Source organism: Diplotaxodon limnothrissa, linkage group LG22, assembly GCF_057381915.1.
Source record: "Diplotaxodon limnothrissa isolate DT_005_m linkage group LG22, D_limnothrissa_male_GT1.1, whole genome shotgun sequence".
Taxonomy (NCBI): domain Eukaryota; kingdom Metazoa; phylum Chordata; class Actinopteri; order Cichliformes; family Cichlidae; genus Diplotaxodon; species Diplotaxodon limnothrissa.
Genome location: NC_140616.1, coordinates 21,889,148 through 21,911,645, shown reverse-complemented (window position 1 = coordinate 21,911,645; position 22,498 = coordinate 21,889,148). Strand labels below are relative to the sequence as shown.

The window sequence follows — 22,498 nt, the reverse complement described above, 5'->3', positions numbered from 1 at the left end:
AAACAAACAAACGTCCCAAGAAGAAGAATGGGGTGAAAGAAAGGTGGAGAGAGGAGGAAGAAACTATTGATGTCCTCAAACTCGATGCTGCTGGGTCAGTTCTTTCTCAGCAGTCTGCTCCAGAATCCCCTCCTGTCCTCGGCTTGCTTTTCTTTTGCCTTGAGTTCTTTTAAGGTTTTGTTGAGCTGCTCCTCGGCATCTTTAAATTTTTCTTTCAGCTGCTGTTTGGCCAGTTTCACTTTCTGTTTGAGGAGCTCTTTAGCTTCCTTTTTGTGCTTTCGTATTTCTTTAAGTGCGGCTTTGCAGTCTTTCTTGGTCACCGCAGAGCCGGTCGTTTCTTTCTTGAATACCTTCACCTCAATTCTCTCTTCTGCAAGTTCTTCTTGCACTTTCATCAGTTCCTTCTTCATGTTTTGAGTGTAACTCTTACACTCACTCTTTCAAATAGATGCAAGTAAAACACAGCAGAAAATAAATAAAGTCAAAGACTCAGCGGTCCTGTTGCTCTATTTTCACCTGTAAAGCAGGACTGGAGCAGGCGGAGGTTTACCCTGGTGCAGGTGTGCTGCGGTCAGTTGAAGAATCTGCGAGTTTCTCTGTGCGTTTCCCATTACGTTGTTGTGCACTCGGTGTTTGCTTGGAAGTTTAGGGGTTTTTTTTCGCTGTAAAAAGAAGTTTTCTTCCCACGCACAACGGACGCTAATGTTTTTGTCACTTTTTATGGAATCAAACTCAAAATAAGGTCAGTACTTCCACGCTTTAAACGCTGCACGCTCATACTCTCTCCCACAATCGATATGTGATCCATTGTTGATCTGCACACAGCTGTTGTCACTAACGGCGCACTCGCTTACGTCACCGTCGTGAGACATTGGTCGTGTCCAAATTCATGGGCTACATTCTCCCGAGGACCCGGCCTTCGCGGTCTACGTGGGCCGGGTCCTCAGAAGATCGGGTAGGCCGGAAGTAAACGGCCGTGAAATTGGACGGTCTAGCCTTCTGATTAGCGTCACCGCTGTCTCGGTGGAGTTTAATAAACTCAGCCGTCTGCTCCTTGCTGTCTAAAATATAACAGGACACTGGTGTAAATTCTCGACTGTCTCACACTTCTGTTTAATCAGTTTTCTGTTTGACGTTTAGTCAGCTGTGTAAAAACCAAGGAGGAACCCACCCGGGGGATTAATAAAGTTTTATTTTATCTAATCTAATAACTTTAATCTCAGCCAAACCGATTTACTCACGAACAAACAAAACACTGAAAAAAAGCCCAACAATAACATTTTTAGGTTGTCTAAGTGACTTATATATTACGTTTGTCACGGCCGGGCGGGTTGCACACAGTAATTCGGCGTGCCCGTGTGGCGTGTTGGCTAGACCCAAGCGCGGCGAAGGCTAGCGGTGGGTTTGGAGCAGGCACGCAGTTATTCTAGTAACGATCAGTGCACGAAGCGTGGCTTCGGAACGGTCGTTACCGACAGAGAGCGAGCGGAGCCGGGAAGAGAAAAAGGATTGAAGGGATAATCACTCACGGTTGCTGAATCAGGCGGAGACTGACGTCGGCAGAGTTTCGGAGCTCCTGACACGAAGAGAATGATGTCTGGCGTCTCTCTTTTAACCCCGGCCCCGTGATCAGCTGATCACAGCTGATCACCGGCTGACAACGTTTAACCCGAGCAGCGAAAGTCCGCGGTGATCTGAAAATGATGTGCCGGGAGTTGTGCCATTCTCGGCCACATCAGTAACCCTCGAGCTCCCGGCTAGCTATCGAGCTGGTGGGTAGCAGACGTCTCCGAAAACGTCGAAGCACTTTAGCAAAGATGCGATATCTTGATAAACCGAGCAGATATTTGATGTTTACACAGCTACTTTCTCGCCTGAAAATATGTTAAAAGTTTATTTTGTGACCCAGAAAGATTAATAAGAGTAATTTTAAAACTTAGTAGCGGCCGCCATTAGCCGGAAACTGGAGCTTGGCTGGGCCGCGCTATGAATTCTGGGATATGGTGGGCCACGAAGGACACACCCGACCCATCCTTCAAATTCGGAAAAAGGAGCACGCATTTGTCGGCTGCATTCGGAGGGGTCTACGAATTTGGACAGCCTTCGGCGCGTCGCTGTGACGTAATCGGTCTACAAATGCGGCCTCAGGAGAATGCAGCCCATGAATTTGGACACGACAATTCTCGCAAAAAATCACGGTTTTAGTAACGCAGTAACGCAGCGTTCCTACGGGAAAGTAACGGTAATCTAATTACCGTTTTCACAATAGTAATCCCTTACTTTACTCGTTACTTGAAAAAAGTAATCAGATTACAGTAACGCGTTACAAGTAACGCGTTACTGCCCATCTCTGAACATGAGTGAGGAGAAAACTGGAGCAGCCAAGCAGGGAGCTGCAGGTTGCTGGTTTAAGTCTCTGTTCAGATGCTGGTGTCTCCTCTCTCTGAGATGTCTGCAAACAGTCCCAGATAAAACAATAAGGATAATAAACAAACACGTGACTAAAATAACAATTATGACTCTGATGTGTTTCATGTGTAGCAGGATGGCCTCTATACAGCAGTCGCTGCAAGCATCCACACCGCCACACTTACTTTTCTTTAAGCAGGCGTGCTGGGGTCCTCCTAAGGAAAGTTTGAAACTTCATTTCCTTCATGCTGGTGAACTTTTTACCAAATATTTTCATCAAAGCTTCTCCATCACTGACAGGGATTGTTTGGATTGTCTGTTACCCAACAGCTCGATAACTAGCCGGGAGCTCGAGGGTCACTAGAACGGCACAACTCCCGGCACATCATTTTCAGATCACCGCTGTCTTTCGCTACTCAGGTTAAACGTAGGTTTACATCCGGCCTACCCGACCTTCTGAGGACCCGGCCCACATAGCCCGCGAAGGCCGGGTCCTCAGGAGGATTCAGCCCATGAATTTGGACACGACCTCAGTGTTCCGATTACCTTACATAAGACTCATGGTTTGGGGGTATATTTTACTGCATTTTTTAATGTAATGTTGTTACTCTTAAGAAAAGGGTATAATAAACCCATTACTTTATAATTCCTTAGCTGAGGGCAATAATAGAGTAAATTTTATATGATTTGCATAGATTATATATACCTCTCTCCAAAATAGCTTTTATCAGTGTACAACTTCACAATAATGTCCCTCAACATGAAACTGTGAAGACTTTAAATATCTCATTAAACATAACACATAATACAAAGTACATAATAATATCAAAAGACTGTCAAGGCTGAAAGTCAATTTTGAATCCCTGTGATCTTTAGGCTCTCAGTTGACACTGCATTAAAAGCAGGGATGTATTTCCAGAAATCACTGTCTGTGAACACGGTTCACCACAAGGTGTCATTCACGAATTTAGGTTTAAGCTAAATTCGAGCAAAGAAGAAGCCATAACCTAGAAACGCACATCTTCTCTTTGTCAAAGTTTTAAAATTAACTGGTCAAAATTTACAGTCCTACCGATTAATTGCTCCTTCCATAATTCCTCTTCTACACCACTGCAATCGGGAAATATAAAATATTTAGGTATTAATGTTTCTCCCAAGCTTGCAGATCTAACTAAATTAAACCATATCCCACTTTTAAAGAAGGTAGAAGATGATCTGGCTAGATGGAAATGTCTACCCATATCACTCATGGGAAGGGTTGCCGCTATAAAAATGATGGTCTTACCAAAAATAAATTATTTATTCTCAATGATCCCAACTAAACCGCCACAAGATTGGTTCAGATCTCTAGATTCATGTATGTCCAAATTCCTTTGGAAAAATAAACCCCCACATTTAAGCTTAAAAACACTACAAAAGACCAAGGATAAAGGAGGACTAGAACTGCCTAACTTTCAGCACTACTTCTTAGCCAACAGGCTTCAGTTTATCTCAGGATGGCTAAAACATACCCTCTTAGATGAACCTTGGCTAGATGTAGAACAAGCACTTTGCAATAATCTAGAGATCTCAGACCTACCATTTATCAGCTCAGACATCCAACGACATGAATGCTTTAAAAGCATCAACATCAGCTCTTCTCTGACAGCATGGTGGGAGTTTCTAAAATTGACGGCGTCTTCATTAATCCCATGCAAACGTACACCTATCTGGAACAACCCTGACATATTACAAAACAATAATATGATAAACTTTTCAGATTGGAGTGATAAAGGAATCAAATATTTAGAACATATACTAGAAGGAACAGAATTTATTTCATTTGACAGACTAGTTACACAATATGGGATCAACAAGAAAAGATTTTTAGAATATCAACAAATTAAATCCATAGTAAAAAAGAAATTTAAACCGGGTCAAGTTGAACTACAAACACCACCAAGTGTGGTTCAATTTCTTACTCTTAAAACCCCCAAATTACTATCCAAAATATACAGAATGCTTTCTAAAACAGATGAATCAATATCACTTCCTATTGCAAAATGGGAAGCGGATTTATCAGTTAACTTAGACCTAAACTTCTGGTCTCAGGTTTGCTTAAAAACCTTTCATCTAATTAGAAATCCCAGTCTTCAATTAATTCAATACAAAATATTACATAGAGTGCACTATACAGGTCATCGGATGTTCAAGATGGGCTTTACGTCTACCAACAACTGCTCACACTGCCAAACCAATTCACCGGACAATTATATCCACGCTCTTTGGTTCTGTCCACCAGTTCAGAAGTTTTGGCGCGAGATATGTGAAGACTTATCGAAGTGTCTGAAATGTAACATTCCAACTTCCCCCTTAGTGTGTTTGTTGGGCAGCTTATGGTTTTCACTGCCCTATGCATAGCCAAGAAAACAGTCCTCATGAACTGGAAAAATAAAAATAATCTTAATTCTAACCAATATAGAAATTATCTATTAGATTACATTAGTCTTGATACAGCCTCTGCCACCACATCAGATCAATTGCTCTGGGCTCCTTTGATCAGCTCCATCACCTAGTGGGGGTGGGGGGTCATAGTTTGGTCCCGCCTTCACTGTTGTGATTGGTGTGGGGGTAGGGACAGGCTTAGGGCGTCGGGGGGTTCCCCGGAGGCATCTTCCTTGGGGGGCTCAACCCGGGGTAACGGTCATGTCCGGTTAGGGGCTCTGTTGGCTCTCAGGTGACTGTTTCCTCGCGGCTGTGTGCAGCGGGGCTAGGGGAGGGTCTGTGCTGATGGACGTGGGTTACTGACCTGGTAGCCTGGCTGCCCCTGGGTGGGTCCGGGATGGGCGTGAGGTTCTGGGGGCGCTCCGTCTCTGGGCTGGGACCCCGACCGGGCCTCGGGGGCTTGGGTCCTGGTTGGTGTGTTGCCGGGGTTGTGGGCGGGTGGGTGCATGGGGGCCCAGCCCTGGAGCAGGGTGCCGCCGGTGCATCGAGCCACCTGGGGGGCTCTTCAACTGGTGGGGGAGATTGTCACATCTTGCAGGAGCTTTCCTCTCCTCAGGAGCTCCCTCTGCAGGAGGGGGAGATACAGGAGAGGTGGAGGAAGATCTCAGCCTGGGTGTTTATTGTCTTATGTAGTCTGGAAGATGAGTGGATGGTGGGGTGGGTGCAGTTTCTCTGTGGTGGGGTTGGGTGGACTGTTCCGGGCTCTGTGGGGCCGGGAGGCGCTGCTGCACTGGGCCCCGGTCTGGATGGGCCTGAGCCCCCTTTCCCTGGCGGGTCGCGGAGTATGGGGGTGCCTACTGGGGTCAGCGGGGGAGCTGGCCCCAGGGAGGGGTCACTTGCCCCTCCCTTCCTTCCCTCCCCATCTCCAGCTGCCTCCCTCTTCCCGCTCCACCACAACCACCCACACATGCAGGACCTTGGAGTAGGGGTGTGTCACCAGGGTGCAGAGGAGGCTACCCCCCCCCCCTCTGTCCCCTTCTGGCTGCCTCTGCCTCAATTTTATCCCACAACTTAGACATTCACATTACTCACACTCTCATTACACATACATATAGGATCTTGGGGGTGGGCACGATACACGGAGTCCAAAGTACCATCAGGGTATACACCCCACCCCTGGCGTCGTTTCCCACCTCTCAATTTTAAATACACGTAGACATTGAGGGCTAGCAGGAGGGACCATGCGCTTACCTGCTGCTCTCTGGCAGGTAGCTCCATGCCCTCCTGGGTTTTAAATGCACCTTAGAACACACATGCATCAACACTACAATGAGCGGGTGGAGGGAGGTTTGGAGTCTTCTCTCACCCCCATTCTCTGCGACCTGCTGGAGCGGGGGGGCTAGGAGGAGGAGTTGGCCGTCCGACTGCGGTCTGGATTGTGGGGCCTTCCTGCTGCTGCGGAGTCGGGGCGGTCTGCCTCCCCCCACCGCAGGGAAAAGGGTAACACCACCAGGGTCTGGGTGCAGTTCCCCCCTCCAGGGGCAAGGGTACCTAGACCCGGTTTGTAGAGTACGCTTGGGGAGTGTGATCGTGTGTACAACGTCTCTTTATGTCTGTCTCCACGTTGGTTGAGTGTGGAGTAAGTGCATATGAGAGCATGAGGGTGGGAATGGATGTTTGTGTCTGTGTGTGCCTGTATGTCTGTGTCTATATGTCAGGTTGGGTGTCAGGCGCCACCTCTCTGGGGACATCTCAGGCCCTCCAAGGTTTGGAGGGCTATCTCCCCCTACCACCACTTCCCCTGCCAGTGACGGACTCCCTCAGACATCGGTGCGTTGGTGGTTCTTTGTGTCTGGGGATGGGCGTCCAGGTACACACCGGCTCACTCCTTGGCGGCCGCTTATCTGGGCCTGGAGCCTGGGGCTCGCTCGGGCCACTTCGGAGGTGGGGTGCCCCCGGCCTCTCGGCCTGGGGCTCGGTCACTCAGGCACGGCTGGCTGCCGGCGGAGCTCACGGGCGCGTCACTGCAACTCCCCCTGGCTTCTGCTCCGCGGCTGCTGAGTGAGCCCTCATCTGGGACTCTCCTCAGCTCTTTCTGGGTCAGTGGCGCGGCTGCCCCTCTGTTGGTCTTCCTTGGTCTCTTGTGTTCTGGGGGCCTCTGGATGTCTGGAGTTTTGATCTCCTCCACACCTGCTTCATGCCCTGGAGGACGGGGCTGTGGCCCCCCCACACCCTCTAGCAGATCATTACATGAAGGAACCTTTTAAAAAACAAAAAACAAGCGCGTCCATGCTCACAGGTGTACACACGGGTGATCACACCCACAAACTACACCCTTTTTGGCTCCTACCTCAAAGCACACTGTGTTCTGTTGATCTTATGTGCTGCACAATAATGTTTAATATTTAGTATTTACTGTCATATTCCCATATATCATTGTTATGTTGTTTATTCTATTACTCTTGTTCTCTTCTGCTTGTTTTCTTTTTTCTTTCTCAGCAAGTGATCCAGGTGATTGATATATGCATTTTTTTTCTCTGCCCGTTCTGTTGGTTTATGTTTTTTGCCCTTCTCCCCCGTCCCTCTTCTCAGCTGTTTCTCTTTCCCTCTTTCTTTCTCCCCTTCTTTCCCCCAGTCAAGTCTGTCCCGTATTCAGTAAGTGAAAATAAAATAAACAATAAAAGGTGAATCAAATGGACCATTACGGCAAGGCTGGGATGGTCAATTTGGTAAAGTAAATCCGTTGGGCATCTTTGTTTGCCTTTAGACAACAATTCTGATGGCAAAAGAGCCAAACGGGACAGGCAAAAAAAAAAAAAAAGTTTTAAAATAGACTGAGGAAAAGTGTAAAAACAGCGTTAGAGTCAGACAAATCAAAATTTGAAATTCTTATTGGAAAAATATGGATGCTGCATCCTCCAGACTAAAGAGAGGAAGAACCATTAGGTTTGTTATCAATGTTCAAAAGCTTCCATCTCAGATTTTACAGGGATGCACTAGTACCTATGGAATTAGCAGCTTGCAGGTGTCTGCATCTTTTAGAGCAGCATACGTTCCCATCAGAGAAGGCCTTGCATATTTCAGCAAGACAATGCTGAACCGCATCCTGCATCTATTAAAACAGCATGGCTTCATAGGAGAAGAGTCCAAGTGCTGAATTGGAGTCCAGATGTTTCACCAACTGAAAGCGTGTGAGGCATTATGAAATAAAAATAAAAAATAAAAAAAAGCAGCAGCTGGTCTCCTCAGGTCCCGTTCATGGACTGGGATGCTACACAGTGGGAAATATGGCCCTGTCCCAGTGCTTTCAAGAACTGCTGCAGCTATTCAATTCAAATTGATTTAATTTTTTTTTTGATTGTTTTCTTAAAACGGTACACTTTTTCACTTTCAACATTTTATATATTTTAAAATATGTCTTCATGAGATTTGCAAGTTATTGCATGTTTTTTTCTGCTTCTTGTTTTGTTTTGTTTTGGCTTGGTTTTTTATTTTTTTATTTTTTTTATTATTTTTGGACATATTACACAGCATCCCAACTACTTCAGAACTGCGTTTGTAGATGCGTAGACCAAGGTGTTTCTTATAAATATCACATTTTTAAAAAAAAAACATATAGAATAATTTAATATAATAATTCAAACTAACTGAATTTTCAATAACTTGAATAAAATTATAATTGCTCTTATTTTTCTCAGGCCGTCGTTTCATGCATGGTTATTTACATGCACGTAAATGTAAACATTTTAGTTACACTGTAAAGAAAACTTACAAGAAATCCTTACAAAAATGAATGTTTTGTTCTGGCTCACTGTAAATCAAATTGTGATGCTAAAAATGTGATATGTGGTATCTTTGTTGAACACCTGTTTTTGCTTCCTGTCAACTTCCTGCTTTCAACCAAACTAAACCGAAAACACGCTGACTGGTTCATTCAGCAGCCTAATTAGGACATACATACCTCCTCAAACATATCCTTCAGAGAAGGATAATTAGTAGGGTCAGGAATTTCCTCCTGTTAAATTAGGCTGAAGATGTATGTGCATGTGTTTGACTGTCTTCATCACACACCGCCAGTGACGCATGCTTTCAGGGACCTTTAATACCTGCAGACACTGTGGTAACCATATGTCCTCAGGCTGCTCAGAGAAGTTGTGAAATATGGCTGTTAATATGTTGGTAACAATGATACTGTCTGCGCTCCTGATGCTGCGGGGTCTTGGAGGGTCTGATGTACACGTCTTTGGGAAATTGGTCCGCAGCGGTAAAAACTTGCTCAGCAGCAATGACGGCACATATTCTGTGAGGAAACAGCCGCACCAAGAGGTAAGAAATAATTAGACCCATAACTTGTTAGTAAATGAGTAAAACATGTTTTGTGAACTGATTTAACATTTCAGAAATTGGTTAAAGTGTGAAAACCTCAAATAATCTTCAATTTCTTGAGCTTAAAAATTTAACCATATGGTAATTTTAGCTGATGTACAAGATTGTTAAATGAATAGCTGAGCAGATTTTAAAAAAGGCAACTCAAATAGATCATCTTGGGCTCTCCAAAATTAGCTTTTGCAGACATTGTTTCACTTTTTTGCAGAAAAATATGGGGTATGAGCATAACCTGTGGTGGCAACTAATGATTGCTTTTGCTGTGAACAAAAAAATTTTTTTAATGAATGTGAGAAAAAAATGCCCTTGACCCAGTAGTGAACCAGCAATTGTTTGGCTTGCAAAACTACTGAAACAGTGCATTATGTGCATTATATTTCATCTGATCTCTTGTTTCTAGACTAAAAATAAAATCCACAGGAGCTTAGATCTCGAGAGCTTCAATATACACGTGGCTCCCACCACCAGCAAATTCAGCCTCCCGACCATCGTCAGGTTCTATCCGCCCACTGTCAAACCCCTCCACCAGCACGCCAACATGCCATTGCGCTTTGGGAGACAGAGTCATCCCAGTGATGAAAGGACACCAAACTCCTCTCCCAACCTGCCCCAGAGGTTTGGAAGATCCTGGGTGGCAATTCGAGTGTGTGCAGAGTGCCCGAGCATCAGACGAGCACCGAACCAAGTGCTGTCTCAAAGATTTGAGAGGAATAGTCCCTACTGGAAGCTTCTGAGGACTGTTGCCATTGAACAGTTATTAAACACTGGCTTGCACTGGTAGGTAAATGATGTTCTTAATGGTTTATCTATCTTCAACCTCGGGTGCACTCCTGAGAAGGGATGGGTGTCCCATTGTGCATTTGCAAACAGTGTGCTTTGTTCCTACAGGGCTGAAAACTTTGATTCAACAACTACCTCAGATGAAGAAACAGAGCTGGAAGAAAAAAAGAGTAAATAGTGATTTTTGTCTATAGGGCTCTGTAGGATGTAAATATCAACATTTCTTTATTTTACTGTATAGACAAGTGCTTAAAGTGAAACATTTGAGGAAAATCTTGTATGTCTCTTTAAATAAAGTTACACATATTGTGATGGAAAGCAAATTTTCATATTTCATACTAAGTCACAGAAATTTTTCTCTTACATCTGACTTGACTTTGCACAGTTGACCTAGCAACGGTCATGAGCAATGTTTAAACCTCAGCCCTGCAATCACAAACTGTTCCGTCCTGATCCAAAGGAGTGTCAGTGGGCTGTGCCATTGGGAATAAAACTGATTTACACAAACATTAATATCCTGTGATGGTGGTCCATTCCTCCAGCTAATGCTGTGATTATCTCAGACATTGTTTAAATTTTTTTTCATCAGTTTTGCTTTTCAGTACTTCTTTGGAAAAATCATTTTATTGTTGAATTTTTTTTTAACCTTGCAGTTAACTATGTTAGCACCCGGCATCCACTGAAACCCTGCCGATACAGGAGCAATTTTACGGCATGTGACCCTGCAGTTCAGTGATAAACCACAAGGGGGAGACAAAAACCCAATCAAAGTGGCCACTGTGATCTTTCTGCTCAGCCTCTAGTTTGAAAATTAACTCACTTTTTTCATAATAATTCCAGTAAATATATATTTAATAAAGAAAATATGCTTCCTTGTCTTCCTATAGTGGCGTGTAAATAAATTCCTCGTGTCCTGGAAACCACCAACTATATATGTACGTACTCTGTCAGTAGTGGGGGTATATCAGGGTAATATGTACTATTTCAATGGCCAAAGAGGTTAGAATACTGGTGATTGGTGCAATATCATGAGATAGTTTTAAAAAAAACCTTCTGACATTTTGTATTCAGTGTTTTGTATATCAGTGGCTAGGTTGATGTGGAGGTTAGCGCTGTCACCTCACTGCAAGAATTCAAACCTTCTCAGGGACTTTGTTGGGTTTTCCTCTGGATTCAGTGTAAGTGTGGGGTTAACTGCTTTCTAAGCTGGTTGTAGATGCAGATGTGAGATAGAAAATACTTTGAGAAAAAGTAAATATACATAACTTGCAATAGCATTAAATAAAGTATGGCTATCCCGTAGCCAGTTTTACACCCTTTGCATTAGAGCCTTAGCTGGATAACACAACAAATAAAAAAATCTGTTGGCTGGCCTGGACAGTGTGGTTTTTAACAGATGCAAATGAGGAGCTGTGTTTATAAATCCATTATGGTTGCATAATGGTGACAAATGCATTTTAACCTGCAGATGAACCTTCAAACTGCAAGTGGGGATCACTGTAAAAATAGATTTCATAGAGGTGTTTATCAAAAGGAAAATTTATACTTTGTAAGTCTATCTAACACTTTAAAGAGTTATCTTACAAAACAGAAGGCTTATAGGGAAGGAAGTCCACATTAAAGCAAGGCAGTTGTGTTTCTTTAAAATCTTTATTCAATTAATGTAATTTCTTAAGTTCGAGCAGACAATTGCATTACTGTTAGTATTACAGAGTAAAGCAGGGAAGTTAACACATAAAACATTAAGCACACAGAAAACTCACACACTCCCACTGTTTCCTTAGTACTGTGCATCCTGTACTGCGGGCACTATCACTTTGTTAGATAAAACTCTTTATGTCATCCACCGGTTAAAAATTCATTCACACCTTTCTTGATTCACTGGAATGATTCTGAAAATGGTGACACTGATTTTGTTACTCCAGACTGAGGGAAAATGTGACCACCTTGGTTGTGTTTGGTCTCCCTCTAGTGGCCAATCATTGTACTGAATGAATGTCCTACTGAACCACTGCATAGTCAACCACCCCCATTATAAATTTGAGATCTTACTTTCTGAGCTTCAAACTATCCGGCGCAACGCTGAAGCTGAAGCTAAACACTGAACTTCTGTCCAGAGGTATTTCAGCCACAGTCCAATATCTGCAAGTTTTCCCTTTTGTTTATTAACTGTTCATTTATTTGTTTTTTATGTGTCTTTTTGGAGGATAAATGATGGCATAAATCTTTTCTCACTTTGACTTTTTAGCAAAAGCGAGTCAATCTTCCTGTTAAATAACTATTTTAGTTTTTTTTTCTTTTAAACTTCTTTTTTTTGTTTTGTTTTTTTGTTTTTTTACATGTTTTTGTTCCCAGAACATCTTGTTCCACATTTCATAACTTGTGCATTAACAGCCTGGAAGTTGGTGAGTGATTTTTTTGACTCTGGGCTACTGTTACATGTAAATATTTGTGTAGTATATTTCCACTCGCTTCATATGTTACTAGTTTGGGTGTGACTCATTCCAGGTTGCACACTTCGCTTGTGTCTCCTCCCAGCCACTGGTAATGGGGGATGTCAAGAAAGGAAAGAAAGTGTTTGTGCAGAAATGCTCCCAGTGCCGCAGAGTGGGAAAGGGGGAGAGCCACAAGGTGGGGCCCAACCTGTGGGGACTGTTTGGAAGGCAGACAGGGCAAGCACCTGGCTACTCCTATACACAGGCCAACATTGATACAGGTACCATTGCTGTGCAGAACTCACCTTGGTTAGACTGACAGATTGATTGATCTCCATGCATCTCAGCTTTGTGAAGCTTTGTGTCTGAGTCTTTTCTATGTGAAAAGATGCAAATCAGATTGGTGGAAAATTAAAGCGGAGTGAATAAGCCAGTGCTAGCTTCTTCTGTGAAAAAGTCAATCATAATCAATCTATCCTCTAAGAACTATTTCTTCATCTTCAGCTGCTCCCTTTAGGGTTCGCTACAGTGAATCATCTGCCTCCATCTCATTCTATCCCTCAGCATCATTTTTCTTTTATGCCATCCCCCTGCATGTCCTCACTACATCCACAAATCTCCTCCGCAGTCTTCATCGTCTTCATATTCAACATCCTGACAGAACAAACCTTCATAATCTTATAAATTTCAGTAGAGCTTTGAATGTGAATTGTAATCTGCATTTTAACTCTTCTGTACTGGAATTTATGGGAGTTTTCCCTTGGAGTGCTCAGTAGTGTGTATATTTCTGCTATAATATTAAGAAAGGATATGTTTCCCATACCTGATGGCCAGAGCAGCAGGCCTGAACAGGTAGCACAGTAGCCAGCATTCTTCTCCGATTCACCGATTTTAATCTCAAAGAATTAATTTAATTATTGTGTTTTCTTTTTTAGATATTGTATGGGATGAAGACACAGAAAATCCAAAAAAGTACATTCCAGGCACCAAGATGATCTTCAGTGGCATCAGAAAGAAAAAAGAGAGAAAGGATATTATAGACTATTTAAAAGAAGCTTATGAGGCGCATAAACTACTGCTGATCGATGCTTGTGTGGAACATTGTTAGAACTTTGTTTTCTGTTAACACACAAGTGTTTTCTGTTTAGATGTATCAATTTGGGCAGGCTTTGTGTAAGAGGTTTTTAATCATCTTTTCAAACCACTGGGTGTTACAGACTTCGATCGTTACAGTGCTGCTCTTTACTTTCACTGAATTCATTTCTGTTTTTGTTTGTTCTGTGTTTTTTATGGATAGTATGGTCAACAAATAGATTGCTGTTGTATTTTTAAAAAGATAAGAGAATAAGGAACAATGTAAAGTGCTTAGATTACTTTAACAGGCCTCATTCTTTATACTGAGTTAGCATGCTATTTTACATTTGCCAAACACCATTGACTTTGACCTTGTAGTGTTTAGTTAATCTTATATTAAATTTTTGCATAAAAACACAGCTGGTGTGATTTTTTAAGGTTGCCATTTATTTTCTTGAAGCACTGCTTTGTTTTTAATATGTTTGGCTTCACCACACAGCACTAGGATTCTAGCAGACAAAATTTTAGATTGAGACACTAATAATATATTCATAGAGCATATAGTTTTGAAGGACAAATTACTTTGCACCAACAGCCAACAGCTATCCTGAATCCTCTGGGTTTAAGATTACAGACGGATAAAAGTGAGCGGAGAGAGCAAATGAGTTAAGTTTGTCCAGCAGGTGTCTATCCTCCAGCAGTCCTCTGCTGGCTCCTCCATCACACACTGCTCATTATCACTGCACATCCTGATTACTATCAGTGATTTTGCCCTTTTCTCCTTTCTCCTCCCAAACTATGTGGATCAGACAACCACCCCCACAGGCAATGGATGATCAGGATCTATTCCTAAGGAAGTTTACATACTTCACTGGGTGCAGCAAAAAATGAGAGATTTTTTATCAGTTAGTTGTGGTGAGTACGGTGTACCTTACTGGGGGAGCAGCATCAGAGTGACACCAAATGACTGATCACAAAGGCTGGCTCTGTGATTGACTGCAAATTGGACACTTTTGAAGATGTGGTGGTGAGGAGATCATTGAACTATCTGCTATCCATTATGGAAAATCTTGGCCACCCGCTCCACCACTTACTAGACAGGCACCTGCTCTAACAGATTGCAAGTCTGGTAAAGTGTCTTGCACCAGGCCCTATTTGTCTAGCTGTCTATTTTCCTTTGTAATCTTTGAGCTTGCTTTCACATCTGGCAGGGTGGATGAAGTGCAGCCAGACACGAGTTGCTTACTCGTGTCTGGCATCCAAATAAAAAAAACATCCAAATAAAAGTTTTTATTAACACATAACATATTTCCTGCAGTATCCGAAGCAGCATTGCGTCTTATTTTTCATCTTTATATACAAAATAGTGCAATTTAATCGGACAACCAAAGTGTTAATTGGTAAAAAAGATAAAGATAAAATCCACGTTACAAACAATTATCACCAATAGGCTCGATCAATCAGCTGTTAGTGAAACTTTATTTTATTTTATTTTATTTTATTTTATTTTATTTTATTTTATTTTATTAAACGGACAAAGGTATCCAGCAGAGGGCGCCATTACTCCAATAAAGAGCTCACCACTGAGGACGCAGAACGTGCCAGGCCAGTGCAGGCACGCGCAAACTTAAATTGCGTTATGCGGCCAGCTGTCCTGAACCCGATCCAGATGACACAACAGTAAATGGTCCCGCGATCCACGCCCGCTGGGAGCTGAACAGCACACCGCCGTGTCTGCTCCACTCAGTGGCTTCTCTCTCTGATGGGCTCTGAGGAGCGCCAAGAGAAAAAACAAACGGTCCTCTGAGCTGCAATTGTGTTGTTATTGACCGGCGGTGAAGAAGCGGGTCGATAAGTGGATCGGATTTATTAGCTCTCCAGATTGGCTACACAAATGTCAGAGGAGCCACAGTACTCGGGACTGCACAGCGCGCATCCCATTTAGACGAAAGGAGCGCCGGACGGCGTGTCTACAACAAGTGCGGCGCAATTTCGAGCTGAAGGTAAAGAGATCGCGCAAATGAAATCCACGGGATGACATTTATTAGTGGTTTAGGGCTGTGGTGTCGTTTCGACAGCATGTACTGTTTAATCAATAGGCTGCGAGAAGAAGAAGTGAGCGCCAGTGACGATGTGATATGGAGTGACACGTGAGCCTTTATCAGCATCTTTATGCAAAGCCACCCTCTTTCTCTCTCTCCCTCCTGTTATTGACCTGCATTGACCGCATGCAGTGTGAGCGTGTTAAAATGGTTTGTGTGAATGAATCTTACTATTGTTGACAAGCAGTGGCCTCCCCTCTGTCTAATTCTGGCACCACTGGTAGTGGTGGTGCATGGCTGGAATTACAGCGGTGTTTAAATCTGCTGCAGTGTGGAGCTGCAACAAGTTTATGATGCTATAAGGAGAGAGAGAGAGAGGCTTTAGTGGACTGAAGTGATGAAATAGTGACACCCTCAAGAGGGAATAAGGAAAAGTGACAGGTGCCAACTACTGCAGTAAGCTCAGGGAACAGAAATAGAGTGTACTGTGTGTATAATCGGCTGCCCTGTGTGCGTTTTAGGAAAAGTAATCCAGCAGCATGGACCTGGAGAATATTGCAGTTACCTTTCTCATCCTTCTGTCTCCTGCGTGGGCCTCATCTCATCACTCCTATATGGACGCCATCCTCTCAGCCCGCTCAGGTAAGTCCAGCTTTGCGTGTGTGTGTGTGTGTGTGCATGTTCCACTCCATTTGATGCGCACTGCTCTCTTTTTTCCTCTCAGGCTTCAGGTTCCTGGCCGAGCCGATGAGGTTTGACCCCTGTTGTCTCATGTCACCTCCTCCACCACCACTCTTCCCTCCTCCGCCTCAGCTTTGGAAGAGGGTCAGCCCTGTACGTCTTCACAAACACACCTGTTTCTATACAGCCTCCCCTACCTGCCCGATGTAGGCCACTGACTTAAAAAGAACTTTCTCTCTGATTGTGTGTTTACTGATCGAATGAAGGACAGCAACAGCCTGTTGGAGCCGAGTGTTTTCGGAGGGGAGGTGCAGATAAAACCAAAGCCTGTGATACCAGGATGTCCGCCTGGACCTCCGGGACCTCCAGGTCCGACTGGCCCAGAGGTAAGGCTTTACTTCTAAATAAATAAATAAATAAATAAGCTGCTGCACAAAATCATTCTCTAAAAGCAATTCAGCCCGATTTAGCCACAGAGCATCCACCTGACAGCAAAACCATTCTTAGACAGCAGATGGACATATTGTTAAACAAGCGCAAACCTTTTTAGTATTGATTTTTCTACAAATGTACCATGCTCATTATGGGATATGTGAGATTTATATAAATCTGGTGACATTTTTCAGGGTCATAGTGGATTGCCCGGCATAAGAGGACCAAAGGGAGAGAAGGTGTGTGTGTGTGTGTGTTTTGAGGGTTTTGTTTGAGGGGTGGGGGTGAGTGAATTATGTCTCTAATGCAGTTTTCTGTAAAAGCATTTGTGTTTGTGTGTGTCCTTGTGCTCTTCTCTGCTCTAACGAGCACCCCATCTCCTGCCCCTCCATTTGTCCTCCTCCAGGGAGAAATTGGACGTCCAGGGTTAAAGGTGAGCTGCTCATCCTCTCCTGCACATCTTGTGCTCCTCAACTCTCTCCGGTCCATCTCGTCATCTTGTCCTTGGTGTAATGGGATCAGGATTTTCCCCACTGTCTGCCTCTATTCTCCCCCCTGGATGCATCCTGGAGCTCTGTGATGTGATTTGTCTATTGATGTGCTCAGAATATCCTCTGCAGCTGCTAAATGGGTTCCGCTGCATTAGTCCCAGAAGATGCTCGTCCTGCAGCAAACTTTGATCCCGTTGTCCCCTCACCTTGCTGTTCCTTTTTTCTCCTCTGCTCCAGCTTCCTCTCTCCGTATTTCTTTTTCCTTGGCCTTGCTCCAGTAGCTCTCGTACCAAACTCTAGTCCTGCTGATCCAGCCTCTCCAGCACTCTACTTCTCTACTTTAATCACTCTAAGTGCCTTTGCTCTTCGTGATAAATCACTCCACACACATACACACACACACACACACACAGCAGGTCCGTAGAGTCTCTACAGGCTGCGGTTTTAATGAAAGGCAGTTAAATGAAAGCACATTGCTTAGCATGGCAGCAGCTCTGCAATGCTTGTCCGGGTGTCACGGAGATGTTCGGCTGTTGTCTATCATGTTTGGCTCTTTTGCCCAGAACCCAGATTGATTAGGCTTTCATTCCCGTCCAGTAATTTGCAGTGCTTCTAGAGCGGAGTCTGAGTTGGAGGTCGGACTCTAAATGAGTTTGCAGCAAAATTCTTCGTGCAGTTTTAGAGTAGACGAGCAGCTTTTTGTGTTCACATCACTTTTACTGAAGCGGGCAGAGAAACTGTTACTGGTATTGATGTTTTTGTAGGGTCGTACTGGAGCTCCAGGCCTGCCAGGCAAACAAGGAATTCCAGGATGGCCTGGCCCACAGGGGCCCAAGGTAAGTGTCATGACTCTTCCTCCAGGCACAGACACATTTTTGGGTGCATTTTGTTTTTTACTCCTGACACCTGAAATACATCTAGTTGTATTTTTTCTCAGGGTGAGAAAGGGGACCCCGGACTCATGGGATTACCAGGACTGAGGGGACCACCTGGAATAAAGGTTAGTGGCATGTTTACAGGACTACCTGTTTGATTCTTATTAAGCTTTCTCTCTCTGATGTACTCTTGTCTCTTACTCTGTCTTTTCAGGGTTTACGTGGTTACAAAGGGGAGAAGGCAAGTTCTGTGTCACATCCTCTAACTAACTGCTCTTACTAAAAAAGTGTCATATCCACATTTTCTCTTTCTCCCCTCGCCCCAATTCTTTTTTATAAGGGAGCTCAAGGCGATCCTGGACCAGTAGGCCTAAAAGGCGATAAGGTTTGATACACTCCCTTTTTTTAAAATTTAAAATTCAAATGATTTCAGACCTTTTTCTTGGTATGGCTGTTTCAGAGTCCAAATAAATTACTGTTAAGTATTTCATATACATGTTATGATAAAGTCAGTGTTCTCACAACAAGCTCCCATTCTGTCTCTGAACAGGGTTCAATTGGTTTGCCTGGGATGCTTGGACAGAAGGTAAGAGTAATTAAAGACTTAAGAAGATGAAAGATTTGCTTTTTATCCAGTTATTCCTCAATTTTGCTTCTCTCAAAGGGCGAAAAAGGACCAAAGGGAGAGCCAGGAACATCAGGGAAGAGAGGACCGACTGGGCGTCCGGGGAAGAGAGGCAAACAGGTGAAAAAAAGAAACGTTCTTAAAACAGTTTTGGAAAATATAGCCAGTGAAGTGGGGTCTTTTACCTCACACACACACTCACTGATGCTGTTCCCATTGATTAGCACTTTTTTTTTTTTTTGCATATTTGCTTTGTAATCTACTTTCTGGTATTTTATAATTTGCACAGGGTATGAAGGGCCAGACTGGGGCCACTGGATTGATGGGCCCTCCCGGACCTCCAGGTCCTACTGGCCACCCTGGGCCACCTGGTCCTCCTGCATCAGGTATAGTAGCTCACAGACATGACCCAATCAGAAGCAGTATCCCACTGGCTGCTTGTGTGTTATCCAAGTTTATTTTTGTAAACTATGTGTTTCTTATAGGTCTCTATCTAGTAGGGGAAAAGGGGGATAAGGGTCTTCCTGGTCCACCGGGTCACTGTAATTGTGAAGGTGCTCTCGGACCAAATAATGCTCCTTTTGGAAGTTACACACAGCGGCGGAGTGGAAATAAAGTCACAGCGGTAAAACCACATCCTGTCACAATACTGTTATTGAGTATTTAAATTGGCATGCTTTCACTGATCAGTGTGTGTGTGTGTGTGTGTGTGTGTGTGTGTGTGTGTGTGTGTGTGTGTGTGTGTGTGTGTGTGTGTGTGTGTGTGTGTGTGTTTCATATTCACCACAAGATATTTGTGGTAAACAGTGAGGAGGAGATGGACCATCTACAACAAGAGAATGCAATAGCATTCAGGAAGGATCAGAGGATGCTTTATTTTAAAGACAAAGATGGATGGAAGCCCATACAGGTAATTTCAAAGCATTTGCAGCACTGAGCAGCAGCAAGTCAACTGTATGACTATATGTACTGATGAAGGCAACGGTATGAGGCTGAAAGCGCTAGAAGAAAGTGGGGGTTTTTTGTAGATGGTACACAAAAGCTTTCCAGAAAATAAACTGCAACTTTAGCCTCAATGCTTTGATATCTTACATGCAAACCACTAGACTCAGAGGAAGTTGGAGCTTGTTCTTTCAATTTTTCTAGCCCTTCCAGCCATACCAGTCTACTGAGAAAGTCCCAGACAGAGTTGGCGTGTGTGGAGATGGAAAGGTGCAAGCCCAGCACGGAGAGGAGTGTGATGATGGAAACCAGATTGTCACAGATTCTTGCCTCAGTGAGTTCCGTGTTTGCTTTGTTAACTTGCACACCTGCAGAAATAGCCTGTAGAGGTTGAAATCTCATATAATGCAAGATGTCCCATTTTGCTTATGTTTCTTTATCTCTTACAAATATCCAGCTTATGTGAATTTAGCTGAAACTGCTTTTCATTTGTCTAAATTAAAAAAAAAAAAAGAGTCTCCAACTGTAAAGTAGATTGGTTTTGCTGCTGATGAGGTACCCTGCAGAGCATAACTCCAGTACACCACAGAGTCTGATCCCACATGGCATAGGATGAAAGCTAGTAAGCACTGTGAGACCTTTCCTTGATCTTTCATTAATCTCAACCCCCCTCTTTTTTCTGCTGCCATCCTCTCCCTACTCTCTGCTTCTGTTCAATTAAATTAGCAAGAAAATGCTGTATTGGCATCACTGAAGCAGACTGCAGTGCCAAAGAAATTAGTAATGTCTTCTCTCTCCCTACCCTCCTCTGCCTCCTGCTGCCTCTCACCTCCTTTCCCTTGTGACAGACTGTAAGTGGGCCTACTGTGGAGATGGCTACAGGCACGAAGGAATAGAGGAGTGCGATGGAAAAGACTTTGGTTACCAGACCTGCAAGTCTTATCTCCCTGGGTATGTTCACAGACAGCTCTCAGAACACAAATGTAGAGTCCATTCATTTAGACTTGCTCCAGAGACCAGATAACTCAAGATGAATCCATTAAAGTGTCAAAAACTGCATTTCTAATATGGGACTCTGTGAGGACGGACTATTTGGAGCCATTTTCACATGGCCATTTGAGAAACTGACGTTTTTGGCACACATTCACGTTGATTTCAGTTTTCAATCTCAGATTTTGTACTGTGTTAGCAACTAGTGAGCTAGTTACTGCATCATCTTTTGTCTTCTTGCAGTGTAGTAATCAGTGTTAGGGTGACGTAGTGAAATTTAAACATGTTTTGTGAGCAGCACAGTTTGAAACAGTCCGCTGGCCGGGCCTTTCTACATGGAGTTTGCATGTTCTCTGCAGCTACTCTGGGTCGTCCCACAGTCCAGAGACATGCACGGATTAGGTTAACTGGCAATTCTAAATTGGCCCTGGGTGTGAATGTGATTGTGAACAGTTGCCTGCCTCTCTCTGTTAGCCCTGCAATAGACTGTCCAAGTTGTACACAGCTGGTATATGCTCAAACCCGTGACGTAACACAGTATATCTCATTTCTATATCATAGCAAAAGCACAGTTTGGGGTTTTCAGTGCCGTACTTTATTTAGGCCAGGATTTCTGTGAGTCCTGACTTTAAAAAATATAAAACATAAAATGTTATTAGTGAGCCATAAAGATGCTCACATGCAGATTTTTTGTTTTTTAACATGTTTTTAACTCCTTTTTATGGACTATGATGGCATCATAATTTCTTATATAGTTAAGAACCTTCAGCGGCCTAAAATACACATGTGTGACAAGTTCAGTTGCTCAGCTCCTGGGTCGTCTACAGCGAAGAAAGTTCAACATACCCAGATTGTCTGATGTGGATTCACTAAATGCAGCGCTGCTTTAAAAAGGACAAAAGCCAAAAGATTAATTTTGAACCACCTAAGCAAAACACAGGGTTAACCCTGAAGTTAAGGATAAGCCAAAATCCTGCTTTGTAAAACAAGCCTCTGTTGGTATAGGAGGAGTTTGCAGACAAAGATACAAACAAATACAGAGAGAGAGTTTTTGTAAGTATAGTAAGTGTTACTGTATGAATATAAGAGCTCATCTAATGGTGGGTCTGCTTTGAGAAATAAGTCAGTATGCTTATCTTCCAAAAATAGTCCACTCACGATAACTGTAAGACAATGCAGCGCATCAATTGCACGTATTACAAACCAGTTTTTGTGTCTCCTGCAGGTCCTTTGGGCATCTCAAATGCACCGACTCATGCCTCATTGATTCTACTGGCTGCAAGTACTTCACCTGAATTCAGAGGTTTGAAAACAGCCTCAGTGGATCTTTGCAAATCCTCTTGATGATCATTGTGATCAAAGGGATTGTACTTCAGATTTCAACTGAAGTCTCACCACTTTAAAAAAAAAAAAATTAATTAATTAATAAATAAACGACAGACTGAGAAAGAGTAGTTAAGGGAAGCTCTTGTGCCTGTTCTGAGCCACGAAAGGTCACGGGAGGTGTAATCTCTAATTGACCTCAGAAAACAGCTCTTTGCTAGTGTCACTTCATCGGCTGCAGCACTGTTACGGACACTAGAACTGTTGGGAAACATTTTAATGATTTCATGTTTGTATCATACGAAATAGTTGTGTATGACTTGCTGACTGTTAATGCAGAAATAATCTGTGTTATAAAGCACTTTTTAATATGAAAAAGATATAGAGATCTATGTACTGTAGTATACAAATCAGGGGTGTGTAAGTGTGTTTATTCCTGTGCAATATATTACAAAAAAAATGCAGTATATTGATGAAGTGCAATGCTGTCATATTGCATGTAAATGTGTTTTTTTAGTGCACGACAGACCGCTTTAACCAATGCTGTAAATATCCAAGCCAGAGTGAGGCCTTTTAGAAATGAATGTCC

At 43.3% G+C, this 22,498-nt stretch overlaps 2 protein-coding genes and 1 pseudogene across 4 annotated transcripts; all 3 read left to right on the top strand.

The window, feature by feature from the left end:
• The first annotated feature begins 9,006 nt into the window (after positions 1–9,006).
• On the top strand, positions 9,007–10,177 carry npvf (neuropeptide VF precursor). The gene is made up of 3 exons (XM_085346154.1): positions 9,007–9,159; positions 9,620–9,996; positions 10,108–10,177. Exons 1-3 carry the CDS (start codon positions 9,007–9,009, stop codon positions 10,175–10,177), a joined length of 600 nt encoding a protein of 199 aa, XP_085202280.1.
• A 2,369-nt stretch (positions 10,178–12,546) lies between these two features.
• LOC146609929 (cytochrome c iso-1/iso-2 pseudogene) lies at positions 12,547–13,542 on the top strand (annotated as a pseudogene).
• A 2,547-nt stretch (positions 13,543–16,089) lies between these two features.
• Positions 16,090–21,881, top strand: LOC146609928 (uncharacterized). Of its 3 annotated transcripts, none has more exons than XM_085346272.1 (17): positions 16,090–16,192; positions 16,275–16,384; positions 16,498–16,617; positions 16,858–16,902; positions 17,070–17,096; positions 17,919–17,990; positions 18,092–18,154; positions 18,244–18,270; positions 18,370–18,414; positions 18,580–18,615; positions 18,694–18,774; positions 18,944–19,040; positions 19,140–19,279; positions 19,445–19,564; positions 19,801–19,930; positions 20,445–20,547; positions 21,812–21,881. In XM_085346272.1, the coding sequence occupies exons 1-17, from the start codon at positions 16,090–16,092 to the stop codon at positions 21,879–21,881; spliced, it is 1,389 nt and encodes a 462-aa protein (XP_085202398.1). The 3 variants fall into 3 exon arrangements, with proteins under 3 accessions (XP_085202398.1, XP_085202399.1, XP_085202397.1); XM_085346273.1 differs by having other exon boundaries at positions 18,244–18,274; positions 18,374–18,414; XM_085346271.1 differs by having other exon boundaries at positions 16,090–16,216.
• Positions 21,882–22,498: the final 617 nt, after the last annotated feature.